The sequence below is a fragment of the Conger conger genome, chromosome 12 (assembly GCF_963514075.1).
Source record: "Conger conger chromosome 12, fConCon1.1, whole genome shotgun sequence".
Classification (NCBI taxonomy): domain Eukaryota; kingdom Metazoa; phylum Chordata; class Actinopteri; order Anguilliformes; family Congridae; genus Conger; species Conger conger.
Window position 1 is genome coordinate 45849891 of NC_083771.1, and position 17880 is coordinate 45867770.

A 17880-nucleotide genomic window follows, 5' to 3' on the forward strand; every position below is an offset into this window, starting at 1 on the left:
CTCCACTCTGGCCAGGGGGAGGGGGGCGGGGGGGTGGTCGGAGATATTTCATGGTGACGTCACCTACTATAAATAGAATCGCAGAAAGTAGGCGTGCACCTGCGCAGTGCGACGTGCTGCATTTTCCGTCGCAGAAGCCCAGGGGCGTGTGTACCGTGCGTTGACCTCCCTAAATAGCAGCCTGTGCAGTATCCGTAGTGATACAGCGAAGTGGTTATTAAAAATATGTAAATACACATTACTCTATTTCTCAGTGGTGCTTTGAAGCGCAGAATTGCCTTCAGAAATACTCCACACACCATCTTATTGAGTCTGTGATAAACCGGGTTGATGGTCATTCATTCTGTTTACCATTGTGTTACCGTGTCAAGTGTTAGGCTAGCGAGTCTCGGTAACTGCGACCTCAGGCTAACTCCCCTCAGCAGTAGCGGCTGCGCAAAGCAGTTACTGTACCTTGGTTACAATTCACTGGCCCAAAAGACAGTGAAACGCACATATATTCATTCACGTCAGTGTTCATTATCATAATGGATATACAAATATCCCCTGCTTGTACATGAATTACATGATTGAAAAATGAATTAAAAAAAGAAAAAGTAGAACGAACATGAAAGGGGAAAAAACAAAACAGCCAATGGTTTATCGCTCAATCCCAGTCAAGCACTCACACCCACATATTCTACCCTGGCGGCAAGCATGTGGTCATCTTTTAAGCTGCCCATCAGCAGTCTCAGATCAGCCTCAGCTATGTAAATCGGCAGTGCAGCGGTCTGCCGGCAGTCAGGTCCGGTGGGGCGGTGGAGATGAGTTGGCCTAGCATCGGCCGTTTAAAGGCATGCTATGCAGGATTTTCGCCATGAAAATATAATAAAACAAACATGCTCAGTCATTACTATGACACACTGGCCACCCGTGTCTGTGTTCACTTCTGCCCGGTACCTCGCTTTTCTCCTCTATTTGTTATTCTAAAAACTCCTTGGGCCTCTTCTGGGTGTGGGCCTTTTTTATTTTTGTGCTGTATCTGAAAAGCATTTACGTTACATGACATCACATGGCGTTTAGCACACGCTCTTATCCAGAGCGACGTACAACAAAGTGCAAATTAAACACAAGAACAAGTGCAAAGAGGACCTGAGAGGACAGTATAGTTCCGAGTCCTAGTGTAGACATGCAGAAAATCAGAACCCTTTAAGAGTACAATCAACTTTCAAACTAGCATACCACAATTGCAGCTAGAATACAAAAAATAACAATACCTATACAAGTAACATCTATACAATCTATACATAAGTGCCATTACAGTCTAAGGCTAATCATGGTGGTGAGTTGGGGAGGGAAAGGTGTAGCCTGAAGCCTCCCAGGCAGGGAGCTCATGTCTAGACTCCCAGACTTTCTGAAGACTGGAGATGTCTGATAAGAATAAAAGCGGCAATGAATTTGATGCGTTTGTGAGTATGCATGCTTGTGTTACTGAATTGTGCTTCCTTCCAGGCACTCTGGAGAGCAGACTGAAATCCACAGGTGTTTACAGTGGCTGGTATTGGCACTAACTACGTTCAGCTAATTGCAAACACAAGTAACATCAGTTCAGAAGTTAGATTGGGGGTGTCGGTGGGTGGGCGCGCCTTCAAAGTTTTTTGTAAGGTAAATGGTAAATGGCTGGCATTCATATAGCGCCTTTATCCAAAGCACTGTGCAGTTTATGCTTCTCATTCACACACTCGCACACACCAACGGCATTTGGTCGCCATGCAAGACACCAACCAGCTCGTCAGGGGCAATTGGGGGTTAGCTGTCTTGCTGTCTTGCTGTCTCGCTCAGGACCACTTCGACACACCCTCCGACTGCCAGACGACCGCTCTTACCGCCTGAGCCAATGTGGCCCCCGACATTGGTATGTAAACCAGGGCCGCGTCGAGGCCTAATATTGTGCACGGTTCATCTTTAAAGAGAGTAAAGCCTTGTGCTGCTGGCAGCGGCTGTAAAGAACGGTTGCCGGGGCGACAGCTGGCTGATTGGAGCTGACTTGCTGTGTATTGATCATTAGAACGAGTGCTTTTTGGCTAAAAGTGCCTGAACTCAGCAGTTATTGGTGTTGGCACATTAAAGTATACTTGAGTAATGATATTAATAATTTTACTGCATGAAAGTTTTTTTGTTGTTGTTGCAAATCACAGCAATATTTAAAAGCTGTGGAGCGTAGATTTTTCACCCCGAGCAGATTAAGATCCCAGAACCCAGGGGAGGTGTGTCATCAACGGTCCTGTTATTTTGGATAAGACCAGCGGGCCTACCCGCTCTCATGACCAACATTTCTGGGATGGATCTCCTCAGCGTACAGCGTTCATTTCCAGTGATTCGCCAACTTTTCCTCATCACATTCAATACGAACACATTTAAAACATTGGAGCAGTTGTTTGTGGTTTGTTCTGTGGATTGTTTGAAGATGGGGACACCATCTTATCAGCCCGTTCAGCCCCACGCCCAATATGAAGTGGCTCCACCCACATCCCAAGGGGCTTTGGCTTTGGCTGAGAAAGCTGAGAATATTTAGTTGGGTTTTAATCGGGGCTCAAAACAATCGTACAGCAGTCCTTTAGATTGGTTGAAAATGTGTAAGGTGGAGAGAGCCATATGGCACTCTTGGGACTGAAAGGAGTAAGGAATCAGGGAAAAAGTGCTCAATGAGACTAATAAACAGACTCGTTAACAAGTCATTTTGTGATTCGACATTACGTTATTGGCATTTGGCAGGCGCTCTTATCCAGAGCGACGTACAGTTGATTAGACTAAGCAGGAGGCAATCCTCCCCTGGAGCAATGCAGGGTTAACGGCTGTGCTGATTTTATTGTGGCTACACCGGGATTAGAACCACCGACCTTGTGTGTCCCAGTCCTTTACCTTAACCACTACGCTACAGGCCGCCCTATGTTGAACATGTTGAACGCTGTGAGCCTGCTGTGGTTTGCTGTCATGAAGCGACACTGATCATCACAGGTTGCCCTAGCGACACTGATCATAACAGGCTGCCCTAGCGACACTGATCATCACAGGTTGCCCTAGCGACACTGATCATCACAGGTTGCCCTAGCGACACTGATCATCACAGGTTGCCCTAGTGATGGCCTTCTCTGTCTGCAGCAGACCATTTAAATGCAGACCTCAAGGATATTCAGCTTTTTTTAAATGGACTGCATTTATATAGCTCTTTTACTTATTGCGCTTCTAACCAAAGCAATTTACAGTTGATTAGACTGAGCAGCGGACAATCCCCCCCTGGAGCAATGTGAGGTTAAGGGCCTTGCTCAAGGGCCCAACAGCTGTGCAGATATTATAGTGGATGCACCAGAACCACCAACCTTCCGGGTCCCAGCCATGTACCTTAGCCACAAGGCTACAGGCTTCCCCTTATCATCACTTATCACTTCTCCCAGTGACGTAAAACAACACAGATTTCTGTCCAGTAAAACTTTCATTTCCTGACTTTACACCGCTCTCTATGTTCTATTCTAAGCCTTTAGATTTGTTCTGACGGTTCGGTGATTGACACCTGCTTGTAGTTCATGAACCCTCCCATCGCAGGCAGTGTCTCAAATTGCACACTCGTGTACTTGTGCACTCGTGTTATTACAAGCGCAACTTGCAAGTGCGTCTGCTTGGAATGCAAGAACACAAATTCCAACAAGTTGAGACGAACTTTATTATAACGTCATGACTCGTAACGAGAAATGCATCCGGTGCAGGTTGACAAGCAGCAGCGGCTTACACTCGTAATGTTCGACTGAATACTGGCAACGGAAAGTGCGCTCTGAAGTTTGAATTGTCGGTTCAATGGTCTTCGCAAGTACAAGAAGAGAACTTCCGGCGAATTCGAGTCGTACTTGCCTGTTTTGTACGTGGATATATATATATATATATATATACATGTATATATGTCTATGGTTTTGAGCCTACGGAGTTTGGGACGCACTTGATCAGATGACTTAACTTCCACGTTTGATTTACACACCAACTACTCCTCAACTCAGAACGGCCCATGTCTGCCCCTAGTGGTGGCTGTTGATTTTTACACATGATGTTCCACTGTACTTCCAGCAGGGGTGGGCAACTCCAGGTTTAACTCCAGTCCTGGAGGGCCGCAGCGTCTGCAGGTTTCACTCAGTCCTGCGGGGCTAGTGTGTATACAGGTTTTTGTTTCCCCCAATTACCCCGGCTAAATAACCAGTGCTGGTGTGTTAGAGTAAAATGTACTGTGTAGGGACACAAGAACAGTGTTTGGCTGTCATTCATGCACTCGTCAAGAAAATAAATAAAAATGCCACGTACACTAGAACCCCTGCCTTACTGATGTACAGTGAGCACCATAATTCATTGGATAGTAACACATTTTTTGTTCCTTTGTTCCTGTACTCTTAGCATTTTGAGTTTGAAAATGACCATTTATTTTGTAATTTCTAAACGGTTCATCCAATATGGATGATAATACCCTCAGTGTTGCTGTATCCTTTCAAACTGAAAGTGCTAGAGCACAGAGCCAAAATAAGAAAAAATGTGTCCAGTGAATTATGGTGCTCCTCAGTTTCATGGTGCTCCTCAGCCTGTCTTTTCACAAACATCTGCTCACAAAATCAGAAGTAGGCATTGTCCCAGTGTTTCAGCTTCATTTATTGAATTAAAGAACAGTTAGATTTTATTATTTTTGACATTCATTGTGTTCTGAAGGCACACTGCGTTAGACACATGACCACACCTGCATTAACACACACACACCCGTATGGTTTATGCATACACACTTGTGTATTCTCTACACACACACACACACACACACACGGTTTGTACACACAGGCACGAGCACCTCGGGTGATGTCTTACATACTGTAGCACATGTAAAGGTGGTATTGTTTTTGGTAAATAAAGTGCTGCTTTCAGCTTGTGAGTTGACATCCGTGTTGACTCAGTTGTAGCGGGTACTGTGGATTGATAGCAGAATCCCATTAGATATATATTTGTATAGTGTGTTTTTTGTCATTTCTAATGTTAAAGAATCTTACAGCAGGGCTGCTCAGCTACGCAAGGCAACATTATGCACATTATGCAAAAGCAGAAGGAAACAAGTTTCCCTCGTGTCTGAAGTTGAGCCAGGGCGTGGTTCGGCACACATTCTGCTAGACCCTACGAGGGGCTCCCCCAAATCGCAGCAGCCTGCTGGAGCTCATGGACTGGCAGTGAGACACCAGAGCTTCGGTGGGCATAACGGACAGGTCACAGTGATGTCACAGCTTTCGTAATTACGAACTGCACTGCCATGCTGACGAGGCCAAAGGTCAAAGGTGTACCCATTTGACCGGGGGGGGGGGGGGTCTGCTTAAACGTGTTTCTGAGGCTTATGAAATGGCCTAAAAAAAAAAAAAAAAAAGGATACACTCCTTTTGAAAGAAGGATAAGCCGTGTATAAAAGCCACAGCGACATTGGGGAGGCATTCTCACGAGGCTTCGCCCTTTTGCGCAAATGCTTTCACGTTCCGCGAAATGACCGAACCTCAAGGCACTGAAGGTGTGAATGCTAATAAACGTCTCGCTGCGGAGCTCAGCCCAGAACCGCCCCCCGTCATGAGGCCCTTTCCCCTCCGACACCGTCTCCACACTGCCGGGCGGCCAGGGAACAGGCCGCGGTGTCACACCAGCCGGTGTGCGGCAAGAGTTTATGTTTTCTGTACGTGCATGGAACGATGAACACCGTTTGTAAAAGTCCATTTAAAATGAGCACGTATTCGTATTTGTTAAGGAATCTGGCTGAATGGATGATAAATAAATTCACTGGAATAGAACCGTCATAGTTGTGCACTGACCTGCTCAAAATGGAAGGAAAAATGTTAAAAAAAAAAAAAGAAATACAAAATTATACTGGGGAAATGGCATGTGTTGGGGGTGTGTATGTGTTAAGGCATTCTGTAGGACATTGTGCTGGGGTGTATAATGTGTTGGGGCATTCTGAAGGATTGTGTTGGGGGTGTATAATCTAGGTGCTGGGGGTATATAATGTGTTAAGGCATTCTTTAAGACACTGCTGGGGTGTATAATGTGTTAAGGCATTCTGAATGACATTGTGTTGGTGGTGTACAATGTGTTAAGGCGTTCTGAAGGACATTGTGTTGGGGGTGTATGTGTTAAGGCATTCTGAAGGATTGTGTTGGGGGTGTGAAATGTGTATGTTGGGGGTATAAAATGTGTTAAGGCATTCTAAATGGGCGTGTGTGTGTTCTTGCAGCAATTAACTGATTTAAGATTTATGAATAAACTGTTGATTGATTTGCGGCTTGTTGTCCAGTGAAGAAATCTACTTCACGTGACATTTGGCATTATCCTCAGGAGACTAGTTCGGACTGTAAAGTGGAGTAAGAGTCCGCTTGGCATGACAAAACTGCAGGACCGTTTCCTGTCCCATTTCTTCCATCTCGAGAGGCCAGGAAAGGGTAAACGGTTCGTCCATTTCAGCCTAAATAAGCCCCTATGTTTCACATTCATAGAAATCTGTCACATTTTTAAAATAAAGTGTATTAACAACATTGTAAAAAAAAGTATTAATAGCTGTTAGCGGACGCAGGACCGGTGGCCGTGGCAAACGCCCCCCCGCGCCCCTTTCATCCCCAGAGCGATGTCACGGGGCCGGCCGTCCTCCTCAGTCGGTCTTCCACACCTTGTTCAGCACCTTCACCACCTCCTCGTAGATCACGAACACGATGGCCACGTCCAGGCACACGCGGCCCAGGCGCGGCACCGTGCCCTTGTAGAATCTGCGGAGGAGGAGGGGGGAGGCATCTCGCTGATCGCTTGTTTTCCATCGCTTCACTTCGCAGACATTCATGCACAGCGTAAAGTGATGTGCGTGTCGCGTAAGAACATCCCTGAACACACGGTTATGATTTGATGATGATGATGATGATGTCAGCGGGAGTGAGTTTGGGACTTTGGGGGAGGTGAGTGTGGGACTCTGGGGGAGGTGAGTGTGGGACTCTGGGGGAGGTGAGTGTGGGACTCTGGGGGAGGTGAGTGTGGGACTCTGGGGGAGGTGAGTGTGGGACTCTGCGGGAGGTGAATGTGGGACTCTGGGGGAGGTGAGTTTTGGACTGTGTGGGAGGTGAGTGTGGGACTCTGGGGGAGGTGAGTGTGGGACTCTGGGGGAGGTGAGTGTGGGACTCTGGGGGAGGTGAGTGTGGGACTCTGGGGGAGGTGAGTGTGGGACTCTGGGGGAGGTGAGTGTGGGACTCTGCGGGAGGTGAGTGTGGGACTCTGCGGGAGGTGAGTGTGGGACTCTGGGGGAGGTGAGTGTGGGACTCTGCGGGAGGTGAGTGTGGGACTCTGGGGGAGGTGAGTGTGGGACTCTGCGGGAGGTGAGTGTGGGACTCTGGGGGAGGTGAGTGTGGGACTCTGGGGGAGGTGAGTGTGGGACTCTGGGGGAGGTGAGTGTGGGACTCTGGGGGAGGTGAGTGTGGGGCTCTGCGGGAGGTGAGTGTGGGACTCTGCGGGAGGTGAGTGTGGGACTCTGGGGGAGGTGAGTGTGGGACTCTGGGGGAGGTGAGTGTGGGGCTCTGCGGGAGGTGAGTGTGGGGCTCTGGGGGAGGTGAGTGTGGGGCTCTGGGGGAGGTGAGTGTGGGACTCTGCGGGAGGCGAGTGTGGGACTCTGCGGGAGGCGAGTGTGGGACTCTGCGGGAGGCGAGTGTGGGACTCTGGGGGAGGCGAGTGTGGGACTCTGGGGGAGGCGAGTGTGGGACTCTGGGGGAGGTGAGTGTGGGACTCTGGGGGAGGTGAGTGTGGGACTCTGGGGGAGGTGAGTGTGGGACTCTGGGGGAGGTGAGTGTGGGACTCTGGGAGGTCACTTACGCAGTCGGGCCCTCGTGTTTCATGATCTTCACGGCGCAGTCCAGGGTGCTCTTGTATTTGTGAGCTTCCAGACCCTGCAGAGGAGGACAGACACTGACTAGGACCGGGACACTGACTAGGACCGGGACACTGACTAGGACCGGGACACTGACTAGGACCGGGACACTGACTAGGACCGGGACACTGACTAGGACCGGGACACTGACTAGGACCAGGACACTAACTAGGGCCAGGACACCAGATGCCTAAACGTTGAGTAAAAAGTTAAACCGCAAAATCGGTGGCCTTTGCCCTTTACTAACTGCATCTCAGATGAACACATTTGTCCTGTCACACTTTCCGTAGGTTTAGTTATTTTTCCGGAAACATCCGGTACTTGGCCGGCGTGTCGTACCTGCATCCTGGTCTTGATCACGTCCAGAGGTGTGTTCCCGAAAACGCTGGCAGCCCCAGCGATGGCCCCAAACGTGCCCGTTATCAGCGGATTAATAGCCTTATCTGGGTTATCGCCTGGAGACGGGAGGTTAAAACCACAACAAACATTATTTTATTCATGTGTGTGCGTGCGTGTGTGCGTACACCACACACCGGGTGAAACTGCCGGAGAAGAGCGTGCCAGCACTGACCTTTGTACCAGTTCCTGAGTGAGGTCATCACAAAGAAGCGAATGGCCTGGTTGGAGCCCTGTTTCAATACTGTCGCCGTCAGGCCCTGATACGTGCCCTTAATTCCTGAGAGAAACCAAAGCGGCAGGTCATCAGTCACCTTTTCAATGACCACTAACCCCCGATCCACAGTATGACTGCCTTTACACGCACTACTTGTAGTGGCCACCAGAGGGCGGCACACAGTCACACAGTGCTTTTGCTCACCTTGAGTTCTGACGATCTCTCTCACCCCGTGGAAGAAGCCTCTGTACTTCGGGTTACCCGAGGTCTGGTCGTGGATGAACTTAACCTGCGGACGCAGAATGTACGCGGCATTGCTGACGAATCGTCTCAAGTCGCGGGAACGCGCTCCACAATTAATTAAGCGAACGGCAGTTAAAACCCGACGCAAAAAAGAGTGCAGCCTTCAGGCTCGGCCTCCCTGAACCCAAACCGGCCCCTGGGATATTTCACCACCTCCTCCTCCTCCTCCTCCTCCTCCTCCTCCTCCTCCTCCACACGATGAAGGATGAACAGCCTTCGTGTGGCCTTCTGCAGGTTTGGACTTAACGTATGAAATGCAGGCCGCACCAAAGATGTTTCAAAGACACCCAGGTGGGTGCTACACATTGGCGGCGGTTGAGGCGAGATTCCCCGCCAAAAGCGCAATAAAAAAATAAAATGATAATAATAATAATTTTTTTAATCTATCCAATAGAGGTTGTTCGCTTGACCGGTTTACGTGGCGTGAGCCTGCGGCGTTTCTGACTGCGGCGCACAGGCGCATTGCTGTTTTAGCGGCGTTAGCGGCCCCCACCTTCACCGTCTCCATGGGGCACACCACCACGACGGCCTCGGCCACGCCCGCCCCCAGGCCACAGAGCAGCCCCTGCGTGCTGTCCAGCTTCCCCGTCTCGTCCCGCATCCGGTTACTCAGGAACTCGAACATCCCGAACCTGCGGCCGAATCCACATCACGCTTTCATTCGATCCGCCGTCTCTCACGCACGCACGCACACACACACACACACCAATGGCGACGGTCTGCCATGCACGGTATCAATCGGGGGAGGGAGAGCAAGCCAGAGAGGGAGAGAGCGACTCCTTTTATCAGGGTAGGTTTCTGCTCTGACTGCTGGCTGAGGGTATACCAGGCACAGGCCTTGATACCTTGAACACGGGCCTTTCATGAGCCCCTCCCAGCAGTGCATGAGCCCTACACTTGCCTTAGGTTATTCATTAGAGCCCCATTAGCCACCAAAACTGTTCTCATAGGGGGGGTCACAGTGGGTCGTGTGGGGGGGGGGGGGTCACAGTGGCACGTGGGGGGGTCACAGTGGGTCGTGTCGGGGGGGGGGTCACAGTGGCATGTGAGGGAGTCACAGTGGGTCGTGGGGGGGGGGGGGGGTACTCACCGCACAGCAGCTTTGGGAATGGAGCCATAGACCAGTGAGCTCAGGCCTCGGTACAGCCCCCTCACGCCATGGCCCTCAACCGTCTGCTTAACACAGTCCCCTGGGGGACAGAGCAACAAGCACATTACTACATACAGCACAGAGCCCTGGGGGACAGAGCAACAAGCACATTACTACATACAACACAGAGCCCTGGGGAACAGAGCAACAAGCACATTACTACATACAACACAGAGCCCTGGGGAACAGAGCAACAAGCACATTACTACATACAGCACAGAGCCCTGGGGGACAGAGCAAAAAGCACATTACTACATACAGCACAGAGCCCTGGGGGACAGAGCAACAAGCACATTACTACATACAGCACAGTGCACGCTACACAGCACAGAGCACATTCCTACAGCACAGTCCCCTGGCGGACAGAGCAACAAGGAGATCACAGCAAAAATGTCGTGGCCCTTTGCTCCGCTGAACACCGTGACATCCTTCAGCCGGAGCAGTGAGACACGCCCCTCTGATCGTGACTCGCTCTGCTCTTAAATCGGGCCAATCGGGGGCCAGTCTGCGCTGCACCGTAGTTAGGCAATCGCAGCACAGCCGCTGTAACGAACCAGTCGGGTGCAGTGAGCAAGGCGCGGGTGTCAGGCAGGCAGGGAGGGAGGGCCACACGAGTCACCGTTAGAAACGTGGTGCCCCGGAGAGTGACTGTGGACTGCACATTAACCCAGCGGGCAGAGTTCAGATCCTGCACGGGACACGGGGTGCAGACTCTGTTACTCAAACAAACATGTTTGCCAGCCGTTTGAACAGGGGGCAGGGCTCAAAGTGCACAGCTGCAGCGCTGGCTCCTCGACTGCGTGTGCTAGCACACCGGGCGCGCATCAGGAGAGGGTCTAAGGGCTAAAAAGGATGCTCTCGCGTTTCTCGAGAACCCTCCCGCCTCTAGCTCCAAGAGGGAACATTTAACGGGTTGGACTGTCCTTAAAGATTGAGTCACATTACAGGCATTTAGCAGACGCTCTTATCCAGAGCGACGTACAACGAAGTGCAGATCGAAACCCAGGGACAAGTGCGATGAGGACCCTAGAGGAAAGTGCAATTCCCGAGTCTTAGCCTGATCACACAGACGCAACTTGAAGAGTACAGCACCCTTGAAGAGTACAGCAACTTACCAACTAGCATACCACGGTTTGGCAGCTGGAATACCCCCCGCCCCCCGACATACTACAATAACCGTACACAGGTGCTACAAAGATGGTGGTCAGGCAGAGGAAAGGGAGACGGGAGGTGCACACCCACCGATGCCACGGTAACGCGGGGGGTTGGCCTTCTCGTCCAGCTGCAGCTGGGTCTTCACATACTCTGTGGGGAAGGTGATGCAGATCTCGATGCCTCCGGCGATCCCACCTGCAGGACGGACAGAGAGAGCAGGAGGAGAGATGGGGGGGGGGGGGGAGAGAGCAAGGGGGAGGAGGAGAGAGAGAGAGCAGGAGGAGAGATGGGGGGGGGAGAGAGAGCAAGGGGGAGGAGGAGAAAGGGGGGGAGAGAGAGAGAGAGAGAGCAGGAGGAGAGATGGGGGGAGAGAGAGCAAGGGGGGGGGAGAGAGCAAGGGGGGAGAGAGAGAGCGAGGGGGAGAGAGAGATAGCAAGGGGGAGAGAGAGATAGCAAGGGGGAGAGAGAGATAGCAAGGGGGAGAGAGAGATAGCAAGGGGGAGAGAGAGATAGCAAGGGGGAGAGAGATAGCGAGGGGGGAGAGAGAGGGAGAGAAAGGGAGAGAGCGACTCCTTTTATCAGGGTAGGGTTCTGTTCTGACTGCTGGCTGAGGGTATACCTGATACCTTGAACACGGGCCTTTCACTAGGGCAGTTAAACTAGGTTGTGACTGTGGGGCAAAGTCTCTCGATTAGACCATTGCACATGCACCAAAAAAAAAGAATGAGCGGTTTCCTCCTTTAGGCACATCTGCAGACAGAAAGGGAGGTCAGTGATTGGCTGCTGGTGGCTCTGCCCATCACCACCTCCTGGAGACACGCCCCTTGCAGCCGGGGGCGGTTCTGTTCTGGGCAGAGGAGCTTTGAAATAAGGAGAGGCTTAAGGGCGAAGCATTTAAACACCGCTTGTGTAACTACAGTTTGTCTAAACAAATGACGTCTTTTTCCCAAACGAGCATGCATTTAACTCCACACAGAGACATGCTAATTAAATCTTTTGGACAAACACAGAGAGACCTTAGGCTCATGCAAAAAAACCAGTGCAGTGACATTGCAGTCACCCCCCCCCCCCCACTCTCTCTGAGCTAAGGGAACTTGCTGAATTGTCAGCTGAAGCAGGGTCATGGCAGGGTCAGAGGTGAAAGGTCAAAGCTTGGCTCAGGAATGGTGGTGGGTGGGTTGCATGCAGCTTTGACATGTTTTCCTGACAAAATGGAAGCCTGAGCAAAACGATTATAGATGGCCAAATGGTTTTTCCTTGTAACAAACACATTTTTAAAGTCACAGGAGTTGACTTGGTGTGGCTTGCTGGTCAGTTCTTTGTTCCTCGTACCTCCGGTGCTAGCTTGTGTGTGTACAGAGTGTACAGCATCATGGAATAGACCTTTTTCAGTGTGCGGCTACTTCTGGGGTGTTTTCACGTTAGCTGCAGTGCCCATAATATTTTCTGCAATGCATCTAATGGCACAATTTGAATGCATTTAATGCATACAATGAAAATCAGATGATTTCTGCAGAACTTAGGCCAAGGCCCCAGTAGACACAGTAGTCATCGTTCATTTAAACACTCACACGCATACACACATGCACACATGCTCACACACACTCACACACACACACACACACATGCACACACGCTCACACACACACATGCACATGCTCGCACACACACGCACACACACATGCATACATGCACACACACACACACACACACGCGCGCACTCCAGTCACATAATGCTTATGCCATTTAACTGGAATCGGTGACATCAAACAGAATGAATACGGCCCTCAGACAGTCAGGTGACCCAGCTCAGTAATGCTACAGCTTGTGGTCTGAAGGAGGTCAGAGGTCACAACGCCTCCCTCCCCAGGGGTTTCAGATTAAATCCCAGCTGTGTAAACGCCCGCCCCACCCATCCCGATCAGTCTGACCACTTAGTCACGGCAAGAAACCCGGCTGAAATCTGCTCCCCTGGCGGCCAATCGCAGAGGCTGCCTCATATCCCTGTTCCCCCCCCTACAGCCAATCACAGAGGCCACACTTAGGGCCCCTGTTCCACCGGTGGCCAATCACTTCCTCGGAAGTGGTGGAACAGGGTTATCTGGAGCCGCCTGACCACCCCTGGACTTACGCGCCCGGCTCCTGGGCTCAAATTACACCTCAGACGGATAATAACGTGAAATACTCTACCCTGCAGATTACGGACACCTTTCAAAAGAGGCATGTATTTATCACAACAAAAACTGTTTCACTGTTAAAAACACGATCGTTTCATTGTGGAGTCTTGTATGGTCGCGGTTCAGTGTATTGTGCTGTATTTTATTGCAGTGTCACATTATACTGTAGTGTAAGTGTACTGTATTGTTGTATTGTACGGTGGTACTGCAGTCCATTGTTGTTTAGTGTATTGCATTGTAGTGTGTTATATCCTGTTGTATTGTATAGCACTTTCTGCATTTCAGTAGGCAGTGTGGCCAAGCTTATCTGAAAAAGGAGATGTAAGGGGGGCTGGGGGGGTTGCAGGTTTTTGTTTTCGCCCACCACTACGACACCTGATTCTGCTTATCAAGGTGCTCTTTGTGCTGTCATTTGATTGGCTCCGTGGTCTTCTCTGGGGGTCACGGACATTGCTTCTGCTTGCCACAGCCATTCCTGTACTCTCGCAAGCCTCCTCCATGGCTGAGGGCAGCGGGGCGGTGCGATGTGGGAACGTGCGTCCCTCAGGCGCAGAGAACGGGACGCTCGTGGAAGAGAGCGAGGCCTGGGCAGGGGGGCCCAGGGCGAGGGGCTTTAAACGAGCAGTGTTATGGTAAATGGTTGGCATTTATGTAGCGCCTTTATCCAAAGCGCTGTACAATTGATGCTTCTCCATTCACCCATTCATACACACCGACGGCGATTGGCTGCCATGCAAGGCGCCGACCAACTCGTCAGGAGCATTTGGGGGTTAGGTGTCTTGCTCAGAGACACTTCGACACAGCCCGGGTGGGGGATTGAACCGGCAACCCTCCGACTGCCAGACGACTGCTCTTACCGCCTGAGCCATGTCGTTATAGTGCCGTTTTAATGTGGTATAGTGCTATCTTAATGTGTTTATAATGCCATTTGAATTTGTTATAATGGCATTTGAATGTGTTATAGTGGCATTTTAATGCGTTATATGGCCATTTTAATAGTGGCATTTTAATGCGTTATAGTGGCATTTTAATTGTGGCATTTTAATGTGTTATAGTGCCATTATGATAGTGGCATTTTGATCATGGCATTTTAATGTGTTATAGTGGCATTTTGATAGTGGCATTTTAATGTTATAGTGGCATTTTAATTGTGGCATTTTAATGTTATAGTGGCATTTTAATTGTGGCATTTTAATGTTATAGTGGCATTTTAATTGTGGCATTTTAATGTGTTATAGTGGCATTTTAATGAACGGCTCCAGCACTATGGGGGAGGGGGGGTCTGCTGAATGCAGAGAAAGCAGAACAGCCTCCACCAGATTAACCCTGCACTTCTGGATGGGTTTTTTTTTGCACCTTGAAGCGCTGGCATGACCCTTCACTTTCGGGACAGCAGACCAGGCACACTGACTGTAGCACAGAACGCACGCCGCACTTCAGTGAACATCAGCTTCAGTATGAGGAGCGCGTCAGTGTGCGGTTGTTCAGCACAACCAAGCACCGCGGTCAGGCTGTACGATGAGGCTAAAACAAATAACGCGGGAACATGAGCCAGAACACATCTGGCTGAAAAACGGCAACATACGCAGGCACTAACCCCGCCCCCCACCACCGTCCGTCAGCCAGTAAGACTCCGTTCTGCACTCTGTCGCTGTGAACCACAACAGCTCCCCCCCCCGCCCCTCCCCACCCCACCAAATTAGCCCAGATCGCCCCACACAAAGAACACACACAAAACGACCCCCATTCCCACTTACACAATGAATATAATGGGCGCTCTCTCAGAGAGAATGACTAGGACTGCTAATGCCCTCAGGTCTGGGAGCAGGCCGATCTCGGCCTACTGCCCCACCGCACAGTTCAGCGGTTACATCTCTCTTTCCCCCGCCCTGTTTTCACGCAGGTCCGGGGGTGCTTGGGGCTACATTGGCTCGGGAGGTAAGAGCGGTTGTCTGGGAGTCGGGAGAGTTGCCGGTTTCGGTACCCCCGTCGGGGTTCCAGTAGCTCTGACCAGTTAATCCAGTAGCGCAAAATAAGTTATTCCGTTGATTCACAGCCAATAAAGTTACCGACACGTCTGCATGCGCACCGACATGCTGGCATTCAGACATGCAGACGGGCAGAAATGTGACCGTGACATCAGTGTGGACTACAAGTCCCACAACCCCCCCCCTCCCCCCCGCCGCACGTTCATTCGTGAAGTTGACTAGACGCACTCGTCTGATTGGCGAGAACTACGCGCAGAGGAGAAACCGCTGGTCTATTGGCTACGTCGTGCGACCTCGGGCAACTCCGGCCCTAGTCCAGTCACATGCCACTGATGTCACCACTGCAGCCCAGCCAATCACTGAAGAGGCCCCGAGTGTGCACATGATTTACAAGCTCCCTTTATTTCACAAGGGACCCATTTTCAATGCGCTTTCTCTACAGAACTGGCAGTTGCAAATTACAAAACAAGCACTGATTAATAGTTACAAAGTTCAGAGTGCCAGTGACCTTGAGTTATGAAAACACCACAGACACACACACACACACACACACACACACACACACAGCCCTACCACCAACTCTGACCCAAGGCTTACTGAAGGCCAAGAAACACCGCAGGGTAGGAATATAGCTATGACTTGTCTATCCAAATCAAACTAACCAAGGTTATGACAGTTTCAAAGTGACAGTTCCCCAAATACTTGAAAGATTTATTTTGCCATTTTATGTTCATGTTACAGTCTATAATTAATATTTTCTGTCTGAAGAATACAAGAAACACAAATGTTGAATCGCATGTTGATGCAGGCCAAATAGAGCATACACATGTCACCTTGCCACGCTAGGTATATTGTTAATATTCACAGTAGAGGGGACTACGAACAGCGTGACAAAATACTGAAATAGGCTATTAATGTTAAGTAGCATGTTAGGGAGGGGCAGAAACTCCACAAAAATCACTGCATATTTGATTTGCAACAACAGAACAGGCACAGCAAGTGTAACTGTTGGAATGAGAAGCTTCCAGGGCCTCGCCGTACATGCAGCGTTTGGATTTATTGAACTGTTATTATAACCCATTTTTATCGTGCGTTAAAACCAACAGACAGACTGTCCTGTTTGAATTCCCCATTCAGAATTACACTAAAGGGGAAAAACCTACTGTAGGCAACCTACCCAATGCTCCAAATATTTAGCTTTCCACACGCACGGTAATGCAGTTATGATTCAAGGCACCGTTCTGCGGATCTTTTAAAAAGATACAAGATATAAGGAAATACTTCGTTAAGTAAAGAAAGCGCACACACAGTAACGCTACATGCCAAAACATACCATACTTGCCTGTACCCGGTAGTAGCTTTTGAGATGGCGCCTAGAATATTTATGACAGATGTGTAATTAATTCAAATGAAGCAGCCCCCTAATTAAGCATATTTTTGAGATCCGGAAAACCGTTTGCAAGTCACGAATGCACTTCGTGTACGTCTATGTACGGCACACACACTGCATTTTAAACACACCAAAGCTTGTAAACTTGATGTTAGAAGGCACGCTTTTGCAATGTTCCGCTGCAATAAACTGTTCTCTTTTCATAGCTATATGTTAATATTGAAATGTAAGCTATGTACACATTGTCAGGCACGGTAGATATGTGGAATGAGTTGGTGTGCTTGATACACTCGTGGTTGAAACAAGACTAGCGGAATGTGCATTCACAAGTTTAAAAAGTTGCTGAAATCGACATTATTCGTCGCTGTACTTAGTCGGGACAGGCAACTGTGAGAATAGTAGTCTCTGTCCACAAATTGCTAATGCGCTTGGCTCACTCTCAACAAATTATTGTAAGCAACAACTGGCACAGCATTAGCTAGCAAGTGAAATGGTCTGACATAAATCCCAGGTAAGGCGGATGTGGCATGTGTAAATATGACGCGAATATCTATGTGCAGTCATTAAATTAGACGGGATAGAAACATTGCCTACCTGCCAAAATCGCTTTGCCAGGGTGAGTCAGCTTTGCTTTCCCTGCCGGTGCAGCGGCTGCTAAACAGTGAGGTCTGTGAAAGGGACTGACAAATTTAGGGCTTCCAGACATATTTGCAAAAAAATATATCTAGCTAACTTGATTCTATGCTAAATACTACTTCTCTCTGTCTTCTATGCCAAATGGCTTTCCGGTTAGCTAGCTGGCTAATTCGGTGCAATAAGTTAGAAAGCGCATAACAGCTAACGCTCCAGTGGTGTCTCTGGAACGAACTTAGCTAGCTGGTCAACTAATAATGTTGGTCATTGGGAAACCAGCGGTGCCTGTTGGGGTCCGCCCCCGTCACAACAGACCGCCTTTTCCTTCCACGTAAGCAGTAGTTAAGGTGGTATGAAAGCAGTGTATCAGTAGGCTACGGATTATTATGTACAGTATAATGATGATAATAATAATGATAAGAAGAAGAAGAAGAATTTTAGCTATAACAGCGAAAGTCGTCGCTTGTTTGGAACTCAAGTCCACTCAATTATATCGAACTTTCTGACGGGGTGAAATATGAATTCTTCCATACCG

General features: G+C 49.5%; 1 protein-coding gene across 1 annotated transcript; it reads right to left on the reverse strand.

Moving 5' to 3' along the window:
- Nucleotides 1–4641: 4641 nt before the first annotated feature.
- slc25a1b (slc25a1 solute carrier family 25 member 1b) lies at nt 4642–17585 on the reverse strand. The gene is made up of 9 exons (XM_061262954.1): nt 17307–17585; nt 11245–11352; nt 9943–10042; nt 9346–9484; nt 8754–8838; nt 8508–8612; nt 8276–8391; nt 7882–7955; nt 4642–6794 (listed from the first exon to the last, which is right to left on the reverse strand). Exons 1-9 carry the CDS (start codon nt 17416–17418, stop codon nt 6680–6682), a joined length of 954 nt encoding a protein of 317 aa, XP_061118938.1. The 5' UTR covers nt 17419–17585; the 3' UTR covers nt 4642–6679.
- Nucleotides 17586–17880: the final 295 nt, after the last annotated feature.